General features: G+C 42.2%; 1 protein-coding gene across 1 annotated transcript; it reads left to right on the top strand.

The window, feature by feature from the left end:
• Positions 1–4,046: 4,046 nt before the first annotated feature.
• On the top strand, positions 4,047–11,432 carry LOC147019181 (uncharacterized). Its single transcript, XM_085899517.1, has 3 exons — positions 4,047–5,197; positions 5,626–5,701; positions 8,183–11,432. The coding sequence occupies exons 1-2, from the start codon at positions 4,601–4,603 to the stop codon at positions 5,698–5,700; spliced, it is 672 nt and encodes a 223-aa protein (XP_085755643.1). The 5' UTR covers positions 4,047–4,600; the 3' UTR covers position 5,701; positions 8,183–11,432.
• Positions 11,433–11,563: the final 131 nt, after the last annotated feature.

Below are 11,563 nucleotides of genomic sequence, written 5' to 3'. Positions count from 1 at the left end.
CGTTCCGCTCTCTGTGAGAACAGCTCTCTTCGCAGTTCTTCAAACTGACCTGGTACATCTCCCATCTGCTCAATGTTGTCATTTATGAGTGTGATGTTCCGCTCCAAATATTGCTGCTTGGCAAGATACTGTTGCATTACATTTTTGTTATCTTTCTCCTGTCGCTTATCAAAGCTGACACGCTCCTCTTTTTTAAAGCACTCCTCAGTTCGCCATTCTTTGAACTGACCTAGCACAATGTCTTTCTTCTGCTTCAGCATGTCTTGTTGCAATTCCGTGTTCCATGCAGCATATTGCTGCTGGATGGAATGCACGCATTGTAATAAATCCTTTTTCGATGCCATGTGTTGTTTTTCCAGGTTGGCATATTTCTGCTGCTGCAAGGACAGCTCCATTCGCAGTGCTGCAATTTCCTTGGCCTGTTCAAGTTGGGTGCGTGTCTGTGCAGCCTCAAACTGGAGATGCTGCATCCTGATTTCTTGCTCTGCATGGCATAGCTTGGAAAGCAATTGAAGTTTCTGTTCCTCAAAATTTCTTTCCTCGTTCTCCATCTGCTCAACACACTCTCTGATCTTTTTGACTCTTAACTCAGCTGTGTTCAACTTCGCCTGAGTGTCTTTCAACTGTTGTGCCGATTTTCTCTGCTCACGTTCAACCGTAATTCTCTCGTCAGCCAATTCCTCCTGAAGACTGGTCAGTCTCTGGTTCAGCAAGAAGTTCTCATTCTTCAGAGCATCAACACATTGCATATTGTTCTGCTCTGCTCTTTGACACTTCTGTTTGCATTTCATTCTGAGGTGGGTCAACTCAGAATCATGTTTCAACTGAATTTTCTCTTGTCGTTGTGCATTCAACTGTTGCTGGAGATTGAATTCTGTGTTGAGGAGACAATTCTCATCACGCAACTTGTTCAACCCATCCCGGCAATGCACTATTTCTTCCTCCCGCTTTGTCAAGGTTTCCTTAAATGAATCCTCCACTTCCTTTTTAATTTTGGCTTTCAGCACTTCCAGGTCGTGAACTGTCAGAACATTATTTCGAAGCTGGTTTGCCTCAATCGTCTTTGCTGCGAGTTTGGCAGTCAGTTCCTCAAATATTTTTCTCTTCTCAGCCTGTGCTTTGTCTCGTTCGATGAGCATCTTGCCCACATCTGCCTCTGCATCATTCATTGCTTGCTGTAGCCGAGTATATTGCGTCTTTAGATTGATGTAGTGACTTTTATGATGTTGACACCGCTTGCGCTCATCCATGAGCAACATCTGAAGTTGAGAATCATGTAAAGTTTCCCCAGATGTACCTGGGTGAGGCAGGCCAAGTTGTTGTTGAAGGGGTGAAGATGTTCTTTCCTAATAGATGTCAAAAATAAATTGGTTATTTTTGTTGAGCTGTCACAAATGCTTCACAATGATAAAACAACACTATACAATGTCGTGGAAAAGACAACATCCCAAAAATTTTACATTGCTTTCAGTGAATTGTGTGAAAACATGTCTTCACAACTTGATCACCGACTCGAACAAAATCCACATTCATCATTCGTGTGAACCTTGAAGTCCTCATGGGGTTTGAAGCATTTAATCAACAATCTCCACCTGTTCAGCTCCTCTTGTTTGTCTCTTCTGCTAAATTAATGAAGTTTTTGCCTGAGCTGCTCCTCTGGAAAACTACTCCAATGACAAATTCACATGTCCAGCTCAGGGTTGCAGCAACCCTCTTGATAGGTTGATGCTTTTGCACTTCGTTCCATTGGAACAGGGGGAATGTGAGGTTAGGCCAGAAATTTGGAATTTGTTCATGGTGCTGGCGATAGCTCACCGACTCTTCTCAAAGGACACCATGGGATCTTTCACATCCAACAACTAGTGCTGGCTGCCGGGATGCACAGTTTAACTTCCATCCAAGGACGGCACACACATTTATGAATCACCCTGTCTGTAAAACACCAGGGGGACAGCTGATGGCTGGGTCGGGATTCAAACCCAGGTTGGACAGCTTGGAGATGAGTGTGCGTACCTCTGGGCCATCCTGCAAGCCACCTCTGACAAATGTGGACTTGTAATATTATCAACAGGTAAAACGAAATCCTGCTTTAAATTAAAATATATATAAAAAATTTTCTGAAGGACATACTTGAGTCTGGAGTGATCGATCATTTCCATCCTTTTGTTGTTGAAGAACTTTCATCTTCTTGTCACTTTTACAAGCTTGCTTCCTGGTCTGTTCCAGGTCATTTGATAAAACTTGGATTTCCATATTTCTATGTTCCAAGGTCAGTTTCATTGTACGCAACTGCAAAACCAAGGAAAATAAGAGGACACAAAGAAATAAAATATGGTTCTCCAAAAAGTGAGATTTTTGAGGAACTCAGTGGAGATTGATCTGGAGAAAGATGCATTTAAATCATTTAAGCAATCAAAGTGAAAAGAATCAATCCTGCTGCTGGGACCACCTCAACCAGCACTTTCTGCTGCATGAGTTTAAAAGACAGTATCTTAACCTCCTCCAACCAGCAAATTGTGGTAAGGAAGGTGTGTGAACTCACTGCTAGTCATAAAAACAAGTTTTACCAATGGGAGGATGTGCCAGCAGTCAAACAGACATCTGATGTTCGAACTTGGACACATCTTTTGAAGGGCACAAAGCAAGAATTTTGGGTTGGATTTCATTCTCATTGACTGTCATCCCTGCCTTGTGCTGAGCCAAGAACAAGTCATATTGTCTTCCAGCACATTCACCATCCATCCATTCATCCATTGAGACCTGACACTGTGCAGAGCTTTGGTGCTGCCTCAGCAGTCTCCTTGGCTATTGGCCACAATCATGGACAGGTCACCACTCCAACACAGGATATCTGCAAGGTGGCACTCATTTTGCCGACCTCGGAAGGATGTCAGGTAGACTCAACCCCACCTGATATTAATTCAATAGCCGAGTGGATTTGAACTCAGGATCTGAGGATCCCAAGCCCCACCACCCCAAACATGAAGCAAACATGAACACCAGGCACACATTCACAAAACCTTGAGTTAAGAGCTGCGCATGGTTCAAATTAGTTAATATTTTTCATGAAAGGCATGGCATTGCACAAGGAATAATATTTTCTGAGGGAATTTGCAGGATATGTCTGTCCCTGGTCTGGCACTGTTTCCAGCAATGTTGGGGTCAGAGCCACTTATGGCAAAAGGTGAAATGAAGTCGCCTGATGATTTCCTTTTGAAACACAAGAGAACCCCACCTCATAACAGTGCAGACCGGAAACTGTTTCTGTGAGGAACCAGACCAACGGGGTCATGACCTTCTGGACGAACACCCTCCAGTATACTCATGGAAGACCAGAGTGTGTCAGCATGCACTCCCTCAAAGGAGGTGCTGAGATAATCTTCCAAAAGAAACAGTGAATCGAAGAAAATGGATGTTCCGAGTGTGGAAGAAAAATAATTACATTCATGTACTCTCAATTAGAATTGTTTCGTGGACAGTGGACACGTATTGCAGTGCGAGTTCTTTTGCCAAATGCTTATCAGCTAACCCTGTATGTCTCCCCTCCCATTCTTTGGAATGGCAAGTTGTGTATAAGAAGAATTGCTTCGGGCTTATGTTTCAGTGAAGTCCATTCGAATGTTTCAGTGAATTATTCAATGTTCTTCCTCCGTATATACGAAATTCATGATTCTCCTTTGCTATGCTGATCCAACTTGTGGAAAATTGAGTTATTTTCCACCACAATTTTGGTGCCCAAACAGGGACCTGAACCCCGGCAGGACTGGGAACAGCATCACCTGGCATAACAGCAAGCAAGTGGCCACTTAAGATGTTTGCTCTGACTTCAGATCGGATGCTGCATCTCTCAGCGAAACGGGTAACGTGGTACTTTATTGATAGGAGAGGTATACAAAGGAGAACCTTTTGTGGTAGGCCTGAGAGGATCCCACAGTTCAAGACCGCTTGAGCCTTCGGGGCTGAACAGAGATCAGGGATCTCTCCACGGGGGGGGGGGGGGTTCGAGTCTCCACCCTACCTTGAGCGAGTTCGGTACTCGGCTCACTGTGCTGTACTTAGTACAGCAGGCAGAGGGGAAAAGGCCAATCCCCTCTGGCAAAAAGGGAGGGGGGTTGGAGTCCCACCTCCGCAAAGAGAGGGGTTCGAGGCCCAGCTCACTGTTTGATAAAGTGTGATTGTGTGTGAGGGTTATGTGGTTCGAACTCACAGTACTATATAGTTGCTTTATTGCAGTGCTGAACAGCATTTGTTGTGTTATCGCGATATTGAAGTGCATATTTCATGGTATTTGTGACCTGGTAACGATTTGCAGGATGGGAAATGCTGGTGGAAAGAGTGATGAGATTGGGTATCCCAAAGCAACCTGCCCCAGGCCACGCAGACGGGCATGCATGAGATATATGTTTGATAAATATGGACCTGATTCTGTGAGAGACGTTGCAAATTGGTCCGTTTGGACGATGAATAGTAAATTGCCTTTTCCTGAGAATGGTACTTTTGATCGGGATTGTTTGAATCACCTGAGGAAAGTTTTGGAGGAGAAGGGAAAAGACAAAAAGACCTCAAGGTACGTTCCCATTGCGAGATTAGCGGGGGCCGGATGACCGTGCAAGCAATATATCGGCCATGGGGTTCCGAGTTAAGGGCCATTGCCAACGAGATGCCGAAGGTACGTGAGGATCCACAAAAGTTTCAACGAGAGTTGTGTCTGATTGTGGAATGCCATCAGCCGACGAATGTGGACATGAATATTTTGTGGAAATTGATTGTGCCCGAGGGGTTACTCCGACAATTGAAACAAGTCGCGGGATGGCCAAGTGAAGCGCCCGGAACCCGAGACGAGCTCAAAGAACATGTCAACAAGCTCATTGACACGGTGACAGAGATAGCACCACTCAAAACAGATTGGGGGAAAATACAAGTGTGCAAACAACGCTCATCCGAAGATCCGTTGGATTACCTGGAACGGTCACGGAGTGTGTATCAGCGTCACTCTGGATTAAAAGATGAAGAAGGCGTCCCGTTTGCTCAAGCATTTATCAGCGGGTTGGCAGCAAAATTGCAGAACGAGGTCAAGCGAGTGTGTATCGGCTGGGAATCCAAGGATGTGAAGGATCTGATGCCCTATATAACCCATTGCAGTTCATTGATCGAACAGCATCATGCTGAGACTGAGGCTAAACTGATGCCAACCCAGGTAAACGGGCAAGGAGAATGGGCAAGTGGGAGAACGAATAAGTGTTATGAATGTTTGTTGAGTTACCCGTTTGGATTTCTGTTTGTTCATTGAACTCACTGGAAGTTTGCTTGCTGTGAGACTGTTGCATTGTATTGTGTGGAGGTGTTACGGATTCGTAAATCCTATAGTTTTGTATTGAGAAGTTCCCTCTTTCGATCGATTTGTGAATGCGATGTGATTAGAAATGTGGAGTTTTGTGTTGAGGATGTAAGTTGAGTGTCCCAACCTGGAACTCTTGTGTGTTTGTATTTGTGTCTGATTTGGATGCGCACTGATTTACATTGATCTGCATGTAGTATGAAGTGAGTGTTGAAATGGAGCGTGTGCGAGTCCAATAGATTTCACTGGAATAAAACGTGCTCTGTTGTGTATTGTGACCTGTGAAGCTTATGGGAATGAATGAGTACGGAAAGTGGAGATCAGGATTGGTCGTCACCAGACACTGTGAAGACTCTGGATGAGGTGAAATGCACACGCCGATTTCAGAGGAAAAAACGATGACAACTGACTCTTCACACACTGTTACATTTTTGTCATGGACACAAATAACTGGGTATATGTAAGCTTGTATTGAAAGACAGAGCCCTTGCATTGTGCTGCGATCGATTGAGAGTGCAGGGCGGATGTCGTTGAGAGTGTTTTACGACTAGATTGAGAGGTGTGTGTGTGTGTGTGTGTGTGTGTGTGTGTGTGTGTGTGTGTGTGTGTGTGTGTGTGTGTGTGTGTGTGTATTCAATCTTGGTGAAAATCTGAATTAGAAGCGATTGTGAGCTCGATAAGGAACTGAAGATTACTGTGCGATGTCATACATTAATGTCTTGTTAGAAATGATATTGCAACAGCTAAAGAAACTTCAGGCAGAGAGTTAAAGTGGCCTGGCTGTTTGTGGTTTAGTTACTGGCTCATGATGAGACCACTTTGGCTTGGGGCCACTTGCTTGGTGCTGATAAAAACCAAAGTCACGAATCTCCCTGAACGGGCCAACACTAAACTGGAATGTCTGTGCTTTGCCGGCAGGGAAGGATAAATGTGTGTTCCCAGCCTTGGATAGATGCTGAAGCAAGTGTTGAAGTTTTATTTAAAAGCCATAGGGATTTTGGATAAATTGTGAAATAACAATTGTGAATGTGGAATATATTCCGAACGTGAAGTCTATTTCAGAGGCTCGCTATCACCGGCATTATGCGACAAAAATAATTAAATAGCGCTTTGTTCAGTACTGATGAAATAAATTGATGAAAAGTGGGAATTTGCCTCCAATGTCTCAGCCCGGCAAGCTGAGGTCTTACAAGCAGCTGTTCGTATTGCGAGACCAGATTTATGGGTACTGGACCCCCCCCAATTCAATTCATCTGTGGGTTCAAGGGGGGGGTAATGCCCCAGAGAAAAAAATGGCCCCAAAAGGCGAGTGCTATTGTCAACAAAAAACCCTCGCGTCTCTCGTGTGCGTGCGTGCGTGCGTGTGTGTGTGTGTGTGTGTGTGTGTGTGTGTGTGTGTGTGTGTGTGTGTGTGTGTGTGTGTGTGTGTGTGTGTGTGTGTGTGTGTTTTACCCACGGCACAGTTGGGAAGGTGGGGGCTACTGTGTTCAAATGCGTGTGAGAAATGTTTCCAAAATTTTGATTTGAATCATAACAATTGTACTTAAAATGTGATCGAAATATAGAAATGTGATCGATTTGATGTTTAGCACAAAGGGCGATTCACAGATGATGCATGATCCCTCGGATGGACGTTAAACTAGGCGTGCTGTCTTCATTAGTCTGTGAATGTTAAAGTTAATGGATGACATTGGTTGATGGATGTTAGACAAATTCCTCCCAAAACTACTACTGGGAAGGCAATTGCAAACAACCCAGTGTAACCACATTTGATCGATTCAGGCAGGAAAAAAAATTAATTGCACATATGAATGAAATAATGCTACCTCTTACAACGATTGATCTGTTAACCAAGTACATCAACTGGTGAAGAAAATTGGGTTAAAATCCAGACAAAGCTAGTGCTCCTGAGATGGCTTGTGTACAGACTGGCTGTCCGGTGCTCCTTAAACACACAGCCATTGCAGGCCTTATCAAAAGAACATTCCAATCCTTCGCCTGCCAAGGTCAAGCTTTCTGTCTTGGAAGCGGACAGAAATACACATCTGTTGTCTTTATATGGGCCTCTGTCTGTCAGGGTAAATTCATGATTTAATTGGACAATTTTATTTATTGTGACAATGATAGACCATAAAGCTGATGAAGCAAAATTGGATAAATAATGTACTCAAAAGGTGGAGTTTTAACCCAATGGCCATCAGGAGTAGCCAATCAGGAGAAAGAAGGACCAGTTGGGAGCTAACAGCAGGTATCATGTCATGATGCTAACAGCAGTTCAAATCTCCCATGCTTCCCCCAAAACAGAGAAGAACTTCCAAAGAAAAAAAGATGGGGAAGGTTCTACCGAGATAGCTACATGTACGGACGGAGTGTTTTGAGCTGCAATTTAAATGCTATTCGCCTGATGACAACTTTGACAAATGATTTGACAATTTTTGTACACCTGTTTAAAAACAGAGGTTTAAACTGTATTTATTTGTTTTGAGAAAGGAATGGATTTGTATTTAAAAGGTCAGAGGACGTGATGAGATGGCTCGTGTATCTGAGTTGGTTATATTGCAGCATGTTGCTGTTTTGGTGAGAGAGAAGTGGATAAGATGGACAATGTCAGAGATTTAAAATGTTGATGGAATTGTGAATGGTGATGAGAGAGGTTGGTTACACATTATTTTTCCGAGATATTTCAGCTCCATTGACCATGAAAGAAATGGATGCTCATCAGATTGATGAAACAATATTAGCATTTGGTATAAATAAATTGTTTGGAGAAATTTGGTATTTCTTAACCATATTGGCAAGTTATGTTTCCAAATGGATGCTCTGCAGCCAAAGTGTGGTCTGCAGCTCGGCAACTCGATGTCAAGATGGCCGAGCATCGTGGAACTCTTACGATGAGGAAGTTCACAGAGCTGAGAGCCCAAGAAAGAGTTCCAAAAGAACCACCCTATGACGGCAATGATAGTCATGCAACTTGTTTAATTAGTGTAATTTTTACAAGTGATACTCGTGATAATGTCTGCATACGCCGGGTTTGTTGTCACATGCATAAACATGGGGAACAGTTCATAACTAATGGAAGTTGTGTGCGGTAACGGAGTTAATTACTTTCAGACTCAGCTCATTAAAAAAAAATAGGAAAAGGGAACTCATTGAGAACGCTGGAAGCACATGATTTTTGTGTTCATTGTGTCTTTTTCTCCATGACAATTCATCATGGTATTCGAACAATCATGTTTCTTTTGGTTATAATTAATATCAACTTTTGTTTTGAGATTACAAATAGAGAAACCTTTTATCATACAAGTCTCGTAATCCTAATTTAAATGTATTAGGGTCTCCAAGTGATAGAGTTTTCTCCAAATTTGTTTTTCTAACTTATTCTTGAATGGATCGAAATTTGCGGAGTAATTGGAGTCCGTATCTTTAAACCAGTAACTTGGGACACATGTGAATAATTGGTTATATCCCAGTGAGGTTATTGATAACTTGTAGTGATTGATTGATATATTGTCAATTACTGTAGCGATGATTCCGAAATTGATCTGTTAATTGAGGGTTCGTGAAAAGTCACTGCGAATTGAATCGAGATAATATATAAAGTTGAGGTTCTTACAAAATATTGAAAGAGGGTCTCTGTTATTAAATTGATCGACAGATTGGTCAATATTACATATTAGGAATCATAAGTTAACTGCAAGGACAAAACAGCATGGTATTTACATAACCATAATGCAGAATGGCTGGAAGAGTGGCGAGACCAACAGCCATTATGAAATCAATGAATGGAATTAGGTATTGTACCATGCACTGTAAATGCTTCCATATTTTGTGAAAAAAAGGATAAACAAGAATTATGCGGAGTACAGAAGGAATTACCATGTGAAATGAATGCTAAATCGGTCAGTGGAAGAATTATATTATTGAAAAGAGTGCGATGACGCCACAAGCCAATTTAAATATTACCTGTTTTATCTGTTTTCTGATTACTTGGGCAAGTGCATGATTTTTATTAAGTGGAACTTCTTGTACGTTTACTTAACTAAGTTGAGGTATTTCTGACACTGACTTGACCATCTTTCATCAGCACGGAAGTACGAAGTTAGCTGGGAAAATAAATAAATAATGGCAGTTGCTCTGGAACTGCTTGTGAATGAACTGTGGATTGTTTAGCAGATATGAATGTTGAAATTATTGCAAATGTTAAAATGGTAACTGTGCAAAATCGAATCGCTTTGAATTCGGTACTTGCTCCAAAAAAAATGGAACCTGTCCTCTTGTTGGGATTGAGTATTGTGCTTATCGCTCAGACAAATTAAAATACATTGAAGAAGAAAGAAGGAGCTGACTTTCATAATTATTGTACAGATGATGGAATATATTTCTTGACTAGAAGGGACTTTTTTTAAAGGATGGTGAAAATAATTGTTGATTGCAAATTGGAACCTTGATAAAGACTGTTCCCCTTTCTACATGGAAATAGCAAATGAGATGAATGTTTTTGAGTGTACATGCAACTGAGATTTCTGTATATTTTGGCATGTCGTTTTGGTGCGAAAAACAAGGATATGAAAGGGATAGAATTTTGATATCACAGATAATTATCAATTATAATGCAAGTTAAATGCTTTTATAAGAACCTTTGTCAGTCTTATTGAAATACACGAGCCCATGACGTTTATTGATTGGCATGTTTAATCGATGCTTAACCTTGATTCTGTTTGTTTCGGAGTGTTGAGAGCAGTTGAACTATGCAGTGTATGATTTCATCTGATGAAGCTTTGGAAGAACTTCCACCGAAAGATTGGACGATGGGGAGAACACAAATTTGGGTGATTGGGCATTCAACACTTGATTATGACACTACCCCCTTCCTGAGGAGAAAAGATGAGCATGTTAAAGAAAAAGGGAGAAAAAACCCACTGAAGAGAAGGTTGGACAAGTCAAACCACAGCAAGGCAAAGACTTGACGTCGCCGTAGCGTGGTGCCTATCTGGAGGAATGTCCCCAACCACACTCACAAATTGCTGCTCTGCAGATACATCGTGAACTTGCCGTGGTTGCACAATGCACAACAAAGCCCCTGAAGGTCCACACGGCGAGTTATCTGCAACATGTGTTCAATGGTGCGAGTGGGGCTCGTGCAGCCATCGCGGCTGCCTCCAACATGCATAGCTCGCTTGGTGAATCAAACCTGATTGCACAAACTGCTGCTACGAGGCCACAAACTCTGCTGGGGCTGGATCTCTGGGTCACCTCTCGAGTCCTTTTCCTCTCCTTCAACCCAGTGTCGGGCCCAAGCTCGTACCTGCCAAGATCTTCCTTCTCTGCAGCTCAAGGAGTGCCTCGACTCTGTTTCCCGTTGGTTGCTGCTCGATCTACACCCTGACCTACTTATCTTCTGGCCTCGGGTAGCATGTCTTTTCGATTTGTGACACATGCTGATGAACAGGCCATGAATTAAATGGAAACACACTCACGAACCTGGCTGGGACACTATTGAAATGGTCGTCATCCAGCATTCTTCACCCATGAGCACTCGCTGCCATTGTTGATTGAACTTGTGTAACGGATATCTTTTCTCCTCTCGGAACGGGGTATGGTGATCATGTGTAATATAATTATTCAAATTTTCTTGATATGGAAAAAAGGGGGAATGTGGAAGAAAAAAAATTATATTCACGGACTCTCAATTATAATTGTTGCTCGTGCTATATAAATCTAATTTTTATGCTATAGTTGAGTTGGCTGTCAGTGATGTTTCCCTTTTCCCAAGAGTCTTTTAACCTAAATATTGATAAAAGGAATGTCTAACTATGAAACAAGGTGACCTGGTTGATAACACTGCAACTTTTGCCATGATTATGTCATTCTCTCTTTCACCCAGTGGACACATATTGCAGTTTGAGTTCTTTTGCCTAATGCTTATCAGCTAACCCTGTAGTTCTCCCCTCCCATTCTTTGGAATGTCAAGTTGTGTATAAGAAGAATTGCTTTGGGCTTATGTGTCAGTGAAGTCCATTCGAATGTTTCAGTGAATCATTCAATGTTCTTCCTCCGTATATACGAAATTAAAGATTCTCCTTTGGTATGCTGATCCAACTTGTGGAAAATGGAGTTATTTTCCACCTCACGAGTAACAAAACAGACAAACCTGGAGCTCTCTTATTACTGCGGCCAAGTTGTGGTTGCGACAGGTGAGATGAGTGATTTTTTTAAATGTTGTAA

Source organism: Eptatretus burgeri, chromosome 10 (genome assembly GCF_056783735.1).
Source record: "Eptatretus burgeri isolate ZD-2024b chromosome 10, Ebu_testis_v1, whole genome shotgun sequence".
NCBI lineage: Eukaryota > Metazoa > Chordata > Myxini > Myxiniformes > Myxinidae > Eptatretus > Eptatretus burgeri.
Note: the sequence above shows the minus strand (reverse complement) of the source record. Positions and strands in the feature narration are given on the sequence as shown.